The sequence below is a fragment of the Aquarana catesbeiana genome, linkage group LG03 (genome assembly GCF_042186555.1).
Source record: "Aquarana catesbeiana isolate 2022-GZ linkage group LG03, ASM4218655v1, whole genome shotgun sequence".
Taxonomy (NCBI): Eukaryota; Metazoa; Chordata; class Amphibia; order Anura; family Ranidae; genus Aquarana; species Aquarana catesbeiana.
In genome coordinates, this window is record NC_133326.1 from 255,828,990 (window position 1) to 255,848,008 (window position 19,019).

Below are 19,019 nucleotides of genomic sequence, written 5' to 3' on the forward strand. Positions count from 1 at the left end.
TCTGATTTTTGTGAAAAGCGAGTGTGCAGGATTTTGTCTAGCATACTAACTATCCGCAAATTGTCCTTTGGCAAACACGAATGTAGTGATGTACAATGAGAGTATAAAGAGGAAGTTAAATTCTCAAGAGCCAACCTTTGGGCCCCTTATGCTAATTTCGTGTTAGTAGAAGTTAGTAGAATTTTGGTGAGCACTGATTTGCGATTTTCAGATCTTACAAAACAAATGCCTTTTAAAATATGTTTGGCATAACTACATCAGTATCACCAGCAAAGCAGCTTCATTAATATCCCATTGAAGAAGATGAGAATGTGCGCTGCATTTCGACATTTCATCCATTGCCGCATTATGATTGTTAATTCTAGATTGGGAATGGTAGTTTACAAGACCAAACTCTTCCGGCTTGTTCCTTGATTCTGAGCATGCGTGTTTGTACTTTCGACTTTTGTGTGACGATTTCTGTACTGACCATCTGAAAATCAGATGTTGAGTTCAACAGCCTGCACATCCAGCCTTTGTCTGATGAAAAAGTCGAATCGGCTGTCGAAAGCACAGTACTAACGTTCCGAAAATCCGCAGACAGCTCATCTTACGAATTTTCCCTTCAGATTTTCGCATCGTATGTACGAGGCCTAACTCTAGCTTGTTCAATTAAGCTTTGAAAAAAAAAAAACTGGAAGCTGATTGGTTTCTTTGCACAGCTGCACCAGAGTTTGCACTCTCCAATTTTAGCAAATCAACCCCATTGTTGGAATAATGCCTATGCAGTGTATAGCATACTATTTATATTTTGTTTTCCAATGATTTTTATTAAATGCGATCTATATTTTAATCTTAAACATGTAAACTGTATTTTGTTAAGACTTGGCTCCTATTGACTACACTTGGGTTTGGATTTATGTGGACAATTTCCAGAATGTATAATTATATTTAATGTTTAAACTTAATCAGGCTTGATACCTCTTGTTTTCAGGCAGAATGATCTGACTTTTTCGTATGTAACCATGAATCAGCGATCTACAGGGTTGCAAGCAAAAAAAACAATGAGCTGGCCTTTGAAAGCCACACTAATGCCCCGTACACACGGTCGGACTTTGTTCGGACATTCCGACAACAAAATCCTAGGATTTTTTCCGACGGATGTTGGCTCAAACTTGTCTTGCATACACACGGTCACACAAAGTTGTCGGAAAATCCGATCGTTCTGAACGCGGTGACGTAAAACACGTACGTCGGGACTATAAACGGGGCAGTGGCCAATAGCTTTCATCTCTTTATTTATTCTGAGCATGCCTGGCACTTTGTCCGTCGGATTTGTGTACACAGATCGGAATTTCCGACAACGGATTTTGTTGTCGTAAAATTTTATCTCCTGCTCTCCAACTTTGTGTGTCGGAAAATCCGATGGAAAATGTCCGATGGAGCCCACACACGGTCGGAATTTCCGACAACACGCTCCGATCGGACATTTTCCATCAGAAAATCCGACCATGTGTACGGAGCATAAAGATGAGAGAATTGCAGGCTTAAAAAAAGAAAAAAAAAAACTTGATATGCCTCTGACTGCCTGGACAAACTAGTAGGTAAGTCTTAAACTGGAACAAACACTTGCTTATACAGAGGAACAGGGAGAGGTGCACATACAATGCGGTTAAAATGCTGTACCAAATCAATTTGTTCAGATTTTTTAAAGGCGGTGAATAACAATAAGTTCCAGGAAAAAGGTGAAATGTAAAAGTTTTGTTTTAGTACATTAAAATTAATTCTCAATGATATTTTATAAATAGGATTAAATGCAACAAAGAGAATAATAGGAGATAAAAAAATCTATAAAGTAGTGTTCTCAACTTTTTTTTTAAATAGGCTTCTTGATAGAGCATTTGATTTAGGCCTCATTCACACAGGGAAAATGTGCCAGCCATGGCAAAATGCCAGCAGGTTCCTGTGGCAGGATTCACAGGTGAATGCATTTAGTTGTGGCTGCTGAGACTGTACAAAACAATGATGGACTGAGAGCGACCACAGCTATCCACCAGTGTTTAGATATAATTGCAGATGGAGTGATTATCTGTAGTTGGGGACAGATACTCGCCCTTGTTTGATGCAGCCTATCATTGCTTTCTACAGCTCAGCGGCCACAACTCTCCGCATCCACCTGTTAATCCTGGCCCAGGAATCCACTGGATTCTTGCCAGAACTGGCACATTTTTCCCATGTAATTGAGGCCTTAGCTTGTATACAACATTTTCAGGCTTGTTAGCCCTTTTCAGACACCATGACTCCTACTAAATACAGTCATAACATATACAGAATAAATATAAGTATGTGTGCAGTGACCTCCACTATTAAAGAAATAATGAAGGCTGCTCATTTTTCCTAATTACAAAGAAATACCAACTACAAGTGTACAGTTTGAGGTTACATAGCAGAATCAGCTTGGTGGTAATAACTGGAAGTTTGACTTCTCTTTTAATAATGTAGTTTTATTGTGCACATTTGAATGAATTATAAGACTAAGACCTGAAATCATTTTGGGTAAATAGGTTCAAGCTGTGTGCACACTGTAAAGCCTCGGGTTGTAAAAATGAAAAAAGACTAATCATTAAGCTTGCAATGCTCAACTGAAAACCAAATACAACCATAAGCGTCTAGGACTTTTGAAACATTTGTGAATAAAAAAAAAATCATTTTGTTAGATAGTTACTTAAGCTCTATATTTGCTTACTTTAGAATACAGATGTATTTTTGTATTATCACAGATTAAAATGAATGCCTCATTCTTTTCAATGCTTACAATACTGCGTTTTATGAAATTAGCAGGCTTATTGAAAAAGCAAAGAATCTGCAAAAAGTAACAAAACATAGGAACCAATTAGCAATCATATTTCATTGTTTTGTTTCTGCATTGATAAAAGGTTATGTCTGGTTGATTGCTCTGACTTTTTGCTTTTCAAGTGATCTGTTATATTTATTTTATTTTGAATTGGACTGCTTGATTTAACATTGTCTGTTTCTTTTTCCCTTATTTTCATTCAGTTAAACCCTAATAAACCATAACCACCAAAATGGTAGCACGCATGCAACATCTTCAATATGGCTGTCATTTCCTTTAAAACTAACAAAGGCCTCTAAGGCAGTAAACACATTTCATGTTTACTGTGATATACTGCGCATTTATAATGAAATAATTATGTTACAGTTTTCTGCACACACGGTAATAAGGCATAGATATCTGCTTTAGGGCTCATACATTTAAGGTAGCTGAGTTAGGCCACACTTTATTTTCAGCATCAACCCAATTAACATTCTCTTTCCCAGTGAAGAAAATAAAAAAAATGAGATTAATCCCCTCAAGCAAATCATAGGTGCAGAAACATAAAAATACTTCACATGTGGGAATTCAGTTTCTGCATGGGATATTTTGTTTTCTGCTATTCACACCAGAGCATACAACTTAAGATAACAATGATAAAAATTAAACAAAAAAAAATCAAAATTGTGTACATACTATTGCTTTAATTTTACTATGCATTTATTTATTTATTCTATTTCCATTATAGAAAAGCATTAGCTCTTTGAATTTACTTTTGCAGGTTTTACTGTTAGACACTAATAAACTTGCACTTAAAGCACATGAAAACATAAGGGCTCAAGTCAGAAGATGAAATTCCAGACTACTTTTATGTTCAAAACTCTGTCCTCCCCCCTCCATCTGTTCCTGATTTTTATTCTAAACATTGGACTTTAATATACATATTATACATAATTCCCACTCCCGGATGTGTTGCGATATTCAGGGGGTTTGGTTGGTCTCCCCATGGACCTGGCAGGCTTTCACCACCAAGCATTTCACATATACGTTTACAGGTGATAAACCATATATTCCCATATTTTTGTCAGACATTAATTTTTGATCTCGTGTCACAGGATTCTATCCTCCTTTGCACTCAGGGCAGGTATGATGCATATGTATATTTGTTTTGATTGACATGAAAAATATAATAGAATATATGTTATGTTTGTTTAATAAACTGTTTATTGACTGTTTATGTATATTATTACAGTACTCTATAATATAATCTTGATGAAATGGGACTGCCCTCAAAACAGGACGGCCTGATAAACAGATTTCAAGGCCAGGAAATGAATGACATTGGATGGCTGTGGATATGTTTTTGGCCTTTTTTAACATTTGTTGTATGTCCAATAATATGTTATAAATAAGTAAATTAAAAAAAAATAAAAAAAAATATATATATATATATATATATATATATATATATATATATATATATATATATCTGTCAGGATTTTATTGCCTTTTGTGGCCCTGTTGTAGAAATTTCACCTCACTTCCTGTCTTGGTGACCAGAGGCCTCCCTAATGAGGGCATTGCACTACACAGAGACCTGGTAAAGAATCAGGGGGGGAATCAGCTACAGGGGGACCAGAGGCAATACTGGTGGCTAGTCTTGTGTTTGCTGCCTGCCTTTTTTTGGGGCACAGATTCCAGGGTTCAGTTCCTCTTTAGGTTTATTTTACAGCAAAGATTTATTGCTTTTTTAAAACAATTCATATTTCTGCTATGTGTCTGCTGTAGTATGTACTTGTATGAAAAAGTATCCTGTTCTCTTTGTATTGCTTGCTTTTAGTTAAATCCCTGGTGTTTCTGCCATTCCCTCTGCTTTCCTATTAAAAACTGACAACGTAAAGTAGGAGACTTGAACTGACACACATCCCCTGCACAGCCATTCAGTGAGAAGATCAGTGTACTGCTGTTTCTCCTCCCCCAGCTCTTACGTATCTGAGAAAAGAGGGGATGTGGAAATGGGAATGGGAAACAAGTTTTTATATTTTTTTATATCATCACACAAAGTTTTTGCCCTTTTTTCTTTAAACTAATGTTTTTTTTGTTTTTTTTTTACAAGGTGATCGTTTACAAACACTTTAAGCTATATTGATATTAAGTCACCAGTTTAACTGCAAATAGGGTTTTGTGTGGTTCTGCTTTAGCTTTGTTGTAGCATGTCAATAACCCTCACAGTGCCATGCAAAAATCAATACACTGGCAATCCATAATACAACAGGAGACAAAAACAGGAAATAAAATATTTTTATTGAATATTTGCTGAATATGTCAAGGTTTTTAACAACGACCTGAAAACTCTACTGTGGGAATCACTACACAAAGTGAAACTAAATTATAACCACTTCATCAAAAATGAAGGTTTACACAGCAAACTTTGTTAGCCCGCGGGTCACGAGCAGTATGGCAAGAGAAAACACCCGAACATTTCTACGAGATACAAGAGAGAAACTCACACATAGAAACACTCAAGCAGGCAGTAAGTATAGACAAAGGCAACTAGGATTTCTACAGCATCAGATTCTAATACTTTACACAGCTTTGTCCAAAAGGTAGATGTGGCTTTTTTTATGGATTAAACCATATACTGATCAAATAGCAGGTTCAATATAGCAAATTTATGTTGTATGATAAACTTAGGCAGTACAGTAGAAGCACATCAAGAGATATCAATGCATCTTGGGTGATATGAACCTGCATTTTGAGCTTACCTGTTAGACATATACATATCGCTTGAGAAAATAAAATAATCTGAAATAGTATGATGAGTTTTGGTCGGTGTAGTTATATTAGATATGTGTCACCTTACTATTTCAGATTATGCAGCATACAATTTGTCCCGTTTAGGGTATGTACACACTTGGGGGGTTCATGGAAAAAAAAAAAACATTCAAAGGGTCCGCCTGTAGTGATCATACTGTGATGGCTAATTTATGGCAGACAGTTACTTTGAATGGAATCTCCATTGTGTGTACACATTACACATTTACACATCAAAAATAAGAATTGGCATATCTATAGTGTGGTCATTATTTGAGAAACATGACTAAATACTCATACGCTGTACCCATCATACAGCACTCAGCTTCTTCCATCCAGCACCACAAAGAGCAATGATAATGTACAGATAGCAGCAATCCACAATAACCATTCAGACATCAGCTTACTTAAAGCAGAGATGTGAAAGATTATTGCTGATTGGTTGCCAAGGAATGCCATATTTTGTAGTTTGTCCTTTGCCTTGACTTGATATCATCACAAATAAGCATACCCATCTCTAACTGTTCTAGTGTGTACATACCCTAATTTGTGCCTTTCAAAAACCATTACAGTAGGGTACCTACTGTCACCATTCAAAGCAGCTATGGGAAACCTTTGGTCCCAACAGTTACTGAGGAACTACACATCCTTGCATGTCCTGACAGCAAATGGTGCACAGTGTGTGCTTGGACCTGTAATTCATCAGTGGGCAGATATTGCCCAAAAGTGTTTTGGAGTAAATCTATTTCCGACACACTGTACAGTATTTAGCGAAATAATCTGTCAGGAATATATTACAATCACATGCAAAAGTACTGATATCCAACAATACCAATTGCTAAAATTAAAATGGTATATTTTACCCTGGCAGGAGAAAATTATATAATTTTTCATTGACACCCTTTAAAAAACTAAACGCAAGGTAATTTGAGGACATATTCTCTAGTTTGTATCCTTCTTACTATCTTATGAGAAAAAAACGACAATACAAATCTCATTTACATTCTGTGCAATGAAAAAACTGGACGATAAATGTTTATTGTATCCTGCTGTTCAAGGTTTATCCACCAAATGATATGCATAAAGGATATAATCTACAATATTCATGGATGTTTATATATTATTTATAATATATATAGATAGATAATTTAGGGGCTATATTGCACAGTGCTCAATACATTGCTGTGTGATCTACCTGTTCTATGACCAAGATCCAGCATAGCTCCCAGTTCCTAATTGGTCCGTAGTAACCTGTTTGTGCTATGCTCTCCTGCAGCAGTGCAGTAGAAAGAGATGGCAGTATCAGTACAATATCACTATAGAATTAATCGATTGCTATTTACTGAGAGAACTAAGTTTTATCTAAGCACACACGGCAGTCACAGTGATACACAGAGCAGTCATTTAAGACTTATGGAATGACTAATAGCTTCATAATAGTGCCATTTACTACATAATAACATTGAAAACATTTAGAAACTCCTCCTGAAATGAGCATCTAGTATACACAAGAGGGTGCTCCAGTTTGCTAGCACTTGTTCTTTGTTTTATACCATTTTTAAAGGACAAATTAAAACTCATTATACAAATAGTAAATATATATAAAAAAAGGTCACTAGCTGTTTTGGCTTACTTGAAGTGCATTCAGAATTATGGCTAAATTAGTTTAGTCTTTTTACATATATGTATATATATATATATATATATATATATATATATATATATATATATATATATACACATACATATATATACATAGATAGATAGAGAAAGGGAGATAGAGAGAGGGAGAGGGTCACAATACTGTTTGTTAAGTATGAAGACATGACTGTGTATTCATTGACAATGCTTTCCAGCAATGTTCAGTATGCCTCACAATCTGTCATTATCACAAGATATTTTTTTTTTACAAGAAACACACATATATTATGAAATATGTCATGTGCAAACACATGGATAAATCACAAGATGTACATTCTATGTAAAGCTAAAATTTACAGAAATGAGTGAGGGTTGCAAGCAAGTATCATGAGACATTATAATTGTCTTGGCGCTAGCCATTCCTAATATATATATATATATATATATATATATATATATATATATATATAATTTGCAACCCCTTCACTTATATCTAAAAAACACAATTTTAGCTTTGTTTTTTTCAAGACATTAATATATATATATAGATATATACACTGATAGCATGGCATCTAGTGACCAGATCTCTTAAGGACAGTCATGCTTTTTTTTTTTTAATCTGATCAAACTTTGTTGCTCCTGACTGTAATCTACACGTATATGAACTTGAAAATGTGGAATGTTGCTTGTCTTGTATTCAAATGTATCTGGCCAACCATAGATTTAAGTTGTCCTTTAAGATGTCAGTGCAACTTTACTAGTGCCTTATAACTTGGAATTTCTCCTGGAATGCGGGCGATACAACCTGTAATATTATCAGCTCTTCTATATTTAGTCAATTTACATTTTGTTTTAAAATAGAACATCTTATTAAAAACATTGTGGTATACACATAATAAGAAACGCTTACAACATACAAATACACGGACTAGAAATCAATGTTGGCATACGGTTATATACAAGAATGTGTTAACAACAAATTGATTCATGCTCTATCTATACATCATATTGCTTAAAAGAAGAGTAAGAGGGCAGTTTTGTGGCGCACAACTGGGATTCTTTTGGAGAAGTACATTTAAATTTGTGCAAATAAAATGAATTAAGTACAAATGACCTGAATCAGGTATGCATGGAAAGACATGAAAGGACCCATACTACTGAGGTATTTACATATACTGGCTAAAGAGCACTATGTGGGCAACAGCAAATTTGTTTCTATTTCTTCACTCCAAGCATTACATCTACTTCCTCCTCAGGTTGTAAAGTGTGCCACTGTGCAATGGGTCGTCGTGGGTTGGCCAACATGTCTGACCAATGCCGAAGTTCCGCTCCAGTGCTGTTATATCCTACAAACACCTTTCCAATAGCATCATTTTTTCCAATCTTGTCATAGTCCAAAACTGTCACAACAACCTGCACTTTCTGTAAAAAAAAGGAAATAAATATGAGTAGGAAAAGGAAAAAAAAAAACACATCTAACACATTTAGTATAGTTTAGTATAGCTGAGCTTTCTAAACATTAATGTCTATCTGTCACTAGCCAGCCTTCTTAGTTTAGGCAATGCACTTTTCCTCCTGCAAAGTAATAATTAACTTGGCTTAATGTGGTAGTAAACCACCCGCTTAAAAAAAAAAAAAACACTGCAAGGCAAAGTTATAATGTGCTAGTATGCATCGCATACTAGCACATTATGTGAAAGTTACCTTAAAATGAAGCCCTCCAGCAGCATGCCGTCACTGCTGACAGGGCTTCCATCTTCGTTCGGTCTTCCTTTCGGGTTGGCAGGCTCTGGTCCTTTGATTGGATGAGCCATAATGCGTGCAGGAGCCGCTGTTCATGGCACAGGACTCTGAAGGAACAGCGCGGGTATGCCGTTCCTTCAGATCGCATACGCTGGAGATGTCACCGGTGGCTTCACAAGTAAATATCTCCTAAACAGTGCACATTTAGGAGATATTTGCTGTACCTATAGGTAAGCCTTATTATATGGCGTTTACTCCCACTTTAACCGCTTACAGACTGGAAGATTTGGCTGCTTAATGACCAGGCCATTTTTGTGATACGGCACTGCATCAGTTTAACTGACAATTGCGCGATCATGAGAAGTTGTACCCAAACAAAATTGACGTCCTTTTTCCCCCACAAATAGAGCTTTCTTTTGGTGGTATTTAATCACCTTTGTGGTTTTTATTTTTTGTGCTATAATTAAAAAAAGAGTGACAATTTTGAAAAAAAAAAAAGTTTTTACTTTTTGCTATAATAAATATCCCCAAAAATGTTTTTAAAAAACAAATTTCTTCATCAGTTTAGGTCGATATATATTCTTCTACATATTTTTGGTTAAAAAAAAATAAGCGTATATTGATTGGTTTGCACAAAAGTTATAGCATCTATAAACTATGGGAAAGATTTATGGCATTTTTATAATTTTTTTTTTACTAGTAATGGCGGTGAACTGCGATTTTTAGCGGTACTGTGACATTGTGGTGGACAGATCGGACACTTTTGACACATTTTTGGGACCACTGACATTTATACAGCGATCAGAGCTATAAAAATGCACTGATTACTGTGTAAATGTCACTGGCAGGGAAGAGGTTAACACTAGGGGGAGATCAAGGGGGTAAATGTGTTCCCTAGTTAGTGTTTCTAACTGTATGGGAATAGGACTGACTGGGGGAGGAGATATATCGTTGTTGCTTCTTACTAGGAACAAACAATATGTCTCCTCTCCCCTGACAGAACAGGGATTTGTGTGTTGACACACAAATCCCCGTTCTAGCTCTTGTTCCCACAATCGCGGGTGGCCGGCGGTGATCGCACCCGCCGGCCACGTGCATCGGGTCCCCTGCCATGCTGCGGGAGCACACCTCCGACGGCTCTTAAAGGGGAAGATGTACCTGGCGATTCGCAGGAACGTGCCACTTTGCCTATGTATATCAGCGAGAGCCGGTCGCCAAGTGGTTAAAGCCCAACCAGGAAAAGCAAAAAAATGCTAATTTAGTCTAGGGTAGAGGATCATGGAGTAAATAGCCTGTTTCTTGCTCTCGCAGGGTCCCTCCAGTACTGCAGCTGGTCCCCTGCAGTCTGCTCTGTAAGCTGCAACCAGCTCCTGTTGCACTCCAGCTCAGGGTTCAGAGTTTATCTCACTGTATTGTAACTGATAATGCTGAGGCTTCAACCACAGATTGGTTCTTTGGGTGGAGGAGGAGACCACTGGAGTCAGCTATAGTGAGGAATTAGGTAGAATGTTTTGTGAAATTCCCTAGACATAATAAGCGATTTCTATGGATTTTTATCCCTCCTGGAGTTGGACTTTAAGTGATTGTAAATGTATTTTTTTTTTTTACATTTTCCTTTTTTTTTTTTAAATAACAGCACAACACTGGTTGACAGCAGCAAGAGCCAATGAACAATGTTCTTAGCTTGTGAACATTCATTTAGCTCAGTGAAGCTGTTTTCTTTTTACCTTTCTGTTTTAAATCACTTATCGACTGCAAAATGGGATTAAAAGGGGTTATATCTTGTAATTTGTGGAGTGGGTAACGTTGGAGGATCTAACAAATTGGCACTATAGAGTTTTCAGGCCACATGTGTGAAAATAGGCCACATGTGTGAAATAGATGAATCAAATGTTAACAGTTTTCTCAATGTATGATCATGTATTAAACAACCTTGTTCTACTGCTTGCCACCTTTAATATGGACACGTGATCATTGCCGAATTCTTGCTGAATGAATGGTAATCAACATTCTATTTGGGAACTAGTTTAAGTTAGCCATACACCATACATTCTTATTGTACAATTTTCCAATTGATTGCATTAATTATTAAGGACCACACTGACTGGGTCCTTATCTTGTTTTTGCCATGACAGCCAATCATAGTGATCACATGAGTTGTTTACCGATCTGCTGCCTCAGCTGTCATTGTGCTTTACACAAGAAGAGGCACATTGACAGCTGAAGTTGGCAGGCTGCAGCTGTTAAAGTGAAATACAGACAGTAAACAAATTAAAACATTTACATAACATTAAAGTGGTTGTAAACCTTTAATAAGGCTTACCTGTAGCTACACTGGATATCTCCTAAACCTGCATGGTTTAGGAGATATCCCCTGTATTTGGTGTGCCGACGTCATCGGCAAATGTGCACTGAAGCAATGGCAGTACGTGCCGTTGCTTCAGTTAGACTGTGCTGTTACCGGCGGCTCCCGCGAGCATGCACGGGGGTGACGTCATTGCGGCTCTGGCCAATCACAGCGCCGCAGCCTGCGATACCCAGAAGTAACTCCGGGAGCGATGTTGGAGCGGGGTACAAGGACGGCTGCGGGGGCTTCGATCTCAGGTAAGTCATTCATAATGAGCTAGTAAGCTATGCTTACTAGCTCATTATGCCTTTGTTTTGCAGGTTTTTTTTTCTAGGGTTTACAACCACTTTAGATAACAGTTAAATAATTATAAGCTGTAAATATAAATTGTGTACATTTTAACATTTTTGTTAATTTGTTAGCTTATAAGAACAATTTGTTAGCCTATATTATCACCAATATAAGCAATTTACAAAATAAAAATCCTTTATGTCAAAATAAAATCTTATATGTCTTAAAACACATAAAAATGATTTAGGTAGGTAAATTATTTGTAGCTGTAGTCAAATTAATTAATGTATGAAATGGTTAAATGCATAGTTTGTACCCATCTATGTAAACGGGGGAGCCTTTTATTTCTTTCATCTCATTAAGGATTAAAAACAATAGAGACTCTGCAGTAATGATTGGTAGGCAGAGACCATATGACCTACGCTGCTTAGGCTCTGAAATAGCGTTTTTCTAGCGTTTTTTTTTTCCTTCAAAATAGTAATGTGACTTGGAAACGTTTGCCTTATCAACTTATTTAAAAGTATACGTTTTCTTGATAGATTCACTTTAACAAAGACTATGGAGAGAATATTATGGCTCTGTGAACCAATATGATGTTTTTCCTAAAGAAAATTAATATATGACTCTACAGTCTTTATATCTGGAAAAAAACTTCACGCTTTCATATCACATATCTATTCCATGGCAGGCAGATTATGATAAGGCAAATTACCTGTCAAATATGACGCGAAGAAAAGAAGAAAAATCTCATTTGCTTTTATCCATATAACATTTATCAGGACACCTCTTACTATTTAGTCCTTGATATTCTTATTAGAGCCTGTATTATTTAAACACAATGTCACATATGGGTTTGGCACTCCTGTAATGACATATTGCTCAGGATGGAATGTTCAGACCTATTTCTTTTTAAATATAATGGTAGATAAAAAGGCACACTAATTAGTGAAAAGTGGCTGAATAGCACAAAAAGCCTGCACCCATGTTTAACCCTGCCCAACACTACATCCATAGTTAATAAGGTTTTAAGTAGGATTCAGTAGAGTCATTTTCAATGTCATCTGAGAACATGAAGAATATGGTAATTTAAAGCCTTAATACACTTGTTTGAAAATAGAACAAAGCAGAAAACATGTTTGGATGCTATAAGGTGATGTTTTAGATTACCTGAATTTGCTCAAATGGTACTTCAAAGCTGAAAGACTCGTTGTAGTAGGGATTAAGAGTATTCTTCTTAATAGTTGTCTTCTTTTTCTTCAGTCTCTTGCCATTCTGCATGAGATGGATTTTCACATAGGGATCTGAAAAGATTTAAATTTAATTATAAGCATGTAAACTGAATGCAAAGGTCTGAAAAAGGGTATTTAACATTTCTGTGCAAACAAATGTTAGCAGTAGATAATAATACTGATGATAATAGTTAACCCATGTTAAACAATCCTGCATAGGAATTTGTGTGACTCTAAAAGTCAATGACATGAATATTACAGTTGTCTACACAAGTGCTTAAAGCTGACCTTCAGGCAGACATAAAAGGCACACATTATTGCAGCTCTGTATTCGTTATTACATTCTTAAAGTGGTTATCAACCCTTACATATACTCAGTGAAGTGACTAACCTCTGGGGATACACAGAGGTGAAACAAATCCTCCAACATAAATTGTACCTGTTTCAGCAGCCTCTACAGCTGTTCAAAGTGCACAATTTAACACAGTGGGGATGATTTACTAAAGGCATATAGACAGTACACTTTAAAAAGTGCAGTTGCACTCTGCAAGTGCAGTTGCTCCAGAGCTTAGTAAATGAAGTGGAAGGAGAATTTAAAAAAAAAGCATTTTTGCTAGCACGTGATTGAATGATGGAAGTCAGCAGAGCTTCTGCTTATTTACTAAGTTCTGGAGCAACTGCTCTTGCAGAGTGCAACTGCACTTTGAAAAGTGCATTTTTTTTGCCTTTAGTAAATCAACCCCAGCATTTTTTAACTTAAAGAGCAAGGAGCTGAGTGTAAACTGATACCTGAGTGGAGAAAATGAATACCCCTTCTCTACACAGTCTCATATTGAAACATGCACAGGTGAGGATGTCAATCACATGCTGTGAGCTGGAGGGGGTGGGGCCATCTTCCACGATTCTCTGGTGTCAGCATATACTGTCAGACGTAACTTATGCAGAAAGCAAAGGAATGAAAGAGCAGACAGGAATTGCACTAGGTGCTTTGGATTTAGGCAAGTACACATTATAGAAGGATATTACTTGTTATTTTTAATTTCAGGGGTTTACATACACTATAAATGTATTTTGTTAATGCAAGCAGTATCTGGCTTGGTATTAGCCTCTTGCATTATACTGCACAGTCGGGGAAGGGACCTGTAAGTGAAAGTAAAACGGCAGCAGAGAAAGATCAGGTCCTCCTCCCTTGCCTTACAGGACTGTGCTGTGGGGCAAAGATATGTAAATCCCTTGACTGGATGGACAGAAATAAATGTAAAACAGCTCTCAAAGTACATGTATTTAATCAGAGTATTTAGCAAATTGCCTGGAGTTAAACTGTATGTGTATTGGAGATTGAAGTGGAACTCCAGACAAATATTTTTTCTTGTTTGGCTAACATGCATAAGAATTGTATTGGAAGCTCTGTCAGTTTTTTACTGCCATTGGTGTCTCCACTGGAGAGATTTCCCTTCACCTTCTGCCCTGGACACAACAGGTTGAGAATGTTAATCTAAACAAAGTGAGGAGCAATCCCACTTCCAAAAGTAAATCAAATAGAGCCCCTACTAAGAAATATCCCCTTTAATATTGTTTTGGTGACACATGTAACATTTTTAATTGCTTTTTACTGTCTGTTCCAGGGATAACAGTTGCCAGTTGACATAATGTGAGTGTGAGCCCCACAAATAGAGATAAAGACCAGTGGCAGCCCATGCATTGTGGGCGCATGGGCGCCGCCCCCGACACCTCCGCCGCCCTCCCTATTCATGTGCCCGGCCCCTTTCAGGATGCCGGATACATTAAATAATATGGCGGGTATAGGCGGGGGTGTGTATTTTGAAGCACGTGATCAGAGCCAGAGTCTCTAATAGGCTTCAAAATAGGGTGGGCTTGGGGAGCAGAGCACTGTTGTGTGGCATAGCGATTGAATTTTCACTATTTTCACACTAACATTCCTCCCTGTCAATCAGCAGGCAGGTCAGTGAGACCTGTCTCCCGATTGGCCAAAGCATTAGGCGATCCTTTTGGATGCCTAACGCTTTTGTGGAAGAGGAGACGAGTGGACATAGGAGCTGCAGCCGCCACTGATAAAGACTGCTCTAAATTAAAATCCACTCGGTTTAAAACTTCCTGTTTTGTCCATATTAATGTTATGAGGGCAAATTGTGCATTGTCCTGTCTATACTTGTCCTACTGTTGTTCCCAGCAGAATCAGGCCCTGGTGACCTTGCATTGAAAATGTATTTATGAAAGTAAGGGAAGGAGACGTCATCATGGCATTTTTTTAATAATTGAGCTTCTTTACATCCTGCTTCCCTCACTTCTTGGTCGAAGCCTTTTTCAAGCTAGACACGGCATGCACTTTCATTTTATAACAACAGCACTGTAATAGTAACAATAGTTAAATTTGACTATCCAATATAAGCTTATTTGAAAAATTTCCTTTCATGTTATGAGTTTTACCTTTCTGCTGGCAATCTCTTTCCACAACTTCTTGAATTCCCTGCATGTATTGCAGCTTCTCCTCTGTTCTTTACTTTCAATTTATAAGGACTGCATATCCCATAGTACACTGATGGCGAACCTTGGAACCCCAGATGTCCCATGATGCTCAACTACACTGCAGAGTGCATGAGCATCATGGGAAATGTAGTTCCAAAACATCTGGGGTGCCAAGGTTCGCCATCACCGCCATAGTACCTTGCTGCCTGCAATCTGTGACTCCTGTACTGACCCCTCCTCCTCTCAGCAAAGTTAGCCCAATTTTTTTTATATTGTGAAAGATAATGTTACGCCTAGTAAATTGATACCCAACATGTCACACTTCAAAATTGCGCCCGCTCATAGAATGACGCCAAACTTGTACCCTTAAAAATCTCCATAGGCGACGTTTAAAAAATTCTACAGGTTGCACTTTGTGAGTTACAGAGGAGGTCTAGGAGTAAAATTATTGCTCTTGCCACTTCAGCCCCGGAAGATTTGGCTGCTGAATGACTGGACCATTTTTTGCGATTCGGTACTGCGTTGTTTTAACTGACAATTGCGCGGTCGTGCGATGCTGCACCCAAACAAAATTGATGTCCTTTTTTTCCCACAAATAGAGCTTTCTCTTGGTGGTATTTGATCGCCTCTGCGTTTTTTATTTTTTGCGTTATAAACAGAAAAACAGCGACAATTTTGAAAAAAAAACACAACATTTTGTACTTTTTGCTAATGTAAATATCCCCATTTTTTTTAAAAAAAAGCTAATTTTTTTCTCAGTTTAGGCTGATATGTATTCTTCTACATATATTTGGTAAAAAAAAAATCGCAATAAGCGTATATTGATTGTTTTGCGCAAAAGTTAGAGCGTCTACAAAATAGGGGACAGATTTAGAGCCCTTTCACACTGGGGCGGGGGGCGGCGTCGGCGGTAAAACGCCGCTATTATTAGCGACGTTTTACCGTCGGTATGCAGCCGCTAGCAGGGCGGTTTTACCCCCCGCTAGCGGCCGAGAAAGGGTTAAATACCACCGCAAAGCGCCTCTGCAGAGGCGCTTTGCCGGCGGTATAGCCGCGCCGTCCCATTGATTTCAATGGGCAGGAGCGGTAAAGGAGCGGTATACACTCCGCTCCTTCACCGCTCCAAAGATGCTGCTAGCAGGACTTTTTTTCCCGTCCTGCCAGCGCATCGCTCCAGTGTGAAAGTCCTCGGGGCTTTCACACTGGAATGAAAGCAGCGGCACTTTCGCGTTGGTTTGCAGGCGCTATTATTAGCTCAATAGCGCCTTCAAACCGCCCCAGTGTGAAAGGGCTCTTATAGCATTTTTATAAAAATATAAAAATGCAAAGACATGTAAGAGTGAGTTTGGGGTGGAGGAACCTGACTGGCCTGCACATAGTCCTGACCTCAACCCGACAGAACACCTTTGGGGTGAATTAGAGAGGAGACTGTGAGCCAGGCCTTCTCGTCCAACATCAGTGCCTGACCTCACAAATGTGCTTCTGGAAGAATGGTCAAACATTCCCATAGACACTCCTAAACCTTGTGGACAGCCTTCCCAGAAGAGTTGAAGCGGTTATAGCTGCAAAGGGTGGGCCAACTCAATATGGAACCCTACAGACTAATGACCTGTACACATGATTGGACATTGATCGGACATTCCGACAACAAAATCCATTGGATTTTTTCCGACGGATTTTGGGCCAAACTTGTCTTGCATACACACGGTCACACAAAGTTGTCAGAATATCCGATCGTTCTGAACGCGGTGACGTAAAACACATACATCGGGACTATAAACGGGGCAGTAGCCAATAGCTTTCGTCTCTTAATTAATTCTGAGCATGCATGGCACTTTGTGTGGCAGATTTGTGTACACACGATCGGAATTTAAACAATCGGATTTTGTTGTCGGAAAATTTTATATCCTGCTCTCAGTCTTTGTGTGTCAGAAATTCCGACAGAAAAAGTCCGATGGAGCCCACACACGATCAGAATTTCCGACAACACAATCCGTACTTTTTCCATCGGAAAATCCGACAAAGTTGTCAGAATATCCGATCGTTCTGAACGCGGTGACGTAAAACACATACATCGGGACTATAAACGGGGCAGTAGCCAATAGCTTTCGTCTCTTAATTAATTCTGAGCATGCATGGCACTTTGTGTGGCAGATTTGTGTACACACGATCGGAATTTAAACAATCGGATTTTGTTGTCGGAAAATTTTATATCCTGCTCTCAAACTTTGTGTGTCAGAAATTCCGACAGAAAAAGTCCGATGGAGCCCACACACGATCAGAATTTCCGACAACACAATCCGTACTTTTTCCATCGGAAAATCCGACCGTGTGTACAGGGCATAAGACTGGGATGCCATTAAAATACATGTGTTTGTAAAGGCAGGCGTCCCAATACTTTTGATAATATAGCGTATATCTGCTATTCAGGAAGATGCGCAATCTGCTGCTGAAGTACAACAGCTTAAAACAAAAAAAAAAACATTCCTAGTCTATTTAAAGTGTAGCTTTTTAATGTTTATTAAACAACAGAAATCTGTCTGGGCTGATGTGTGGGACATAAACTTTTATCCTAAGTTTAACTTCATTGAATTCTTTTTATAAACTGGCTTCACAGAAGCAGCAAATTCAATTACAACTTTATAGTTGTTATTACAGACTGAAATTCCAAGCAAGAAATTTGCAATTCACCGCATGTTAGAGAATTTGCTTTTATGTGGCATTTTTTTTTTTGCTGCAGTAAAAGCTTAACAGAAAGTAAACACATTTTCTTTCCAGAAGGCACGTTCAATCAGAAAAGCTGATTGGAAATACAGTTGCATTCTAAATGGTGTTTGAATGTTCAGGCACCTGGTAAGGCACACTTTGCACTTAAAACTAAATAGTTGGTTGGCCCTGCGGAATATGCTGCCCTCTTGATACCTAGTGTAGCATGAGAGAGTCTATCAAATGCATGATATGAAATATCCCAGCAGACATTGGTCTCTTGGGACGCTGCAAGCGTGAACACACGCAGGAGCAGATGGCTTGCTATCTTCACAGAAGCCAATGAAAGAGGGAATGGACGGCTCAGTGGATTTGGAGACATGAAAAAATCTTTAACAGCAAAATACGTTAGATCAGTGCCCAATATTTTACACAAGATAAAGTCAGAAATACATGGGGCCTTTGAGAAAAACTACATCTGAAATGAAGGTTAGATATTTCTATTTAGCAAAATAAAATGCCTATTTGTAAAAGGTATTGAGCGGTGACAGGTGCTTTTCAAAAATGTTCAATGGTATGCTGCCTTGTTGATGGTCAGCTATGTAATTGCTCAAATCAGGAGGTAAAATAAGTGTCAGCCTTCTTAAAATGTTAAAGCTGACATTTTCTTCCCTTCTGTTATGGATAGTTAAATCTTATCACAGCTCAAATGGCATAGCACGACACAGCAACTTTCTGTAACTGGCATCCAGTAATCAGTCTAGCAATATATTCACTTGTGTACTTTGCAGATGATTACTGTGAGAAAAGGTGTGCAATGACTTACAGTTCATTTTATTCAAAAAACAGCCACAGAATAAGTAGAAAAATATGCTCCCTGTCAACACTTCAGAGAAGGACCTTTAGGCTCGGTTTCCACTATTGCGACCCCAAAGTCGTGCGATTTACA

General features: G+C 38.0%; 1 protein-coding gene across 5 annotated transcripts in view; it reads right to left on the reverse strand.

Annotated features, from left to right (window-relative positions):
- Positions 1-5,097: 5,097 nt before the first annotated feature.
- SYT1 (synaptotagmin 1) overlaps positions 5,098-19,019 on the reverse strand; it is a 954,200-nt gene continuing 940,278 nt past the window's right edge. For all 5 annotated transcript variants that reach the window (XM_073620000.1, XM_073619998.1, XM_073619999.1 and 2 more), the window contains 2 exons: positions 12,816-12,949; positions 5,098-8,689 (listed from right to left, as the gene is read on the reverse strand). In XM_073620000.1, the coding sequence (XP_073476101.1) occupies positions 8,483-8,689; positions 12,816-12,949 (341 nt within the window). In that variant the 3' untranslated portion in view covers positions 5,098-8,482. The remainder of the gene's footprint in view (positions 8,690-12,815; positions 12,950-19,019) is intronic.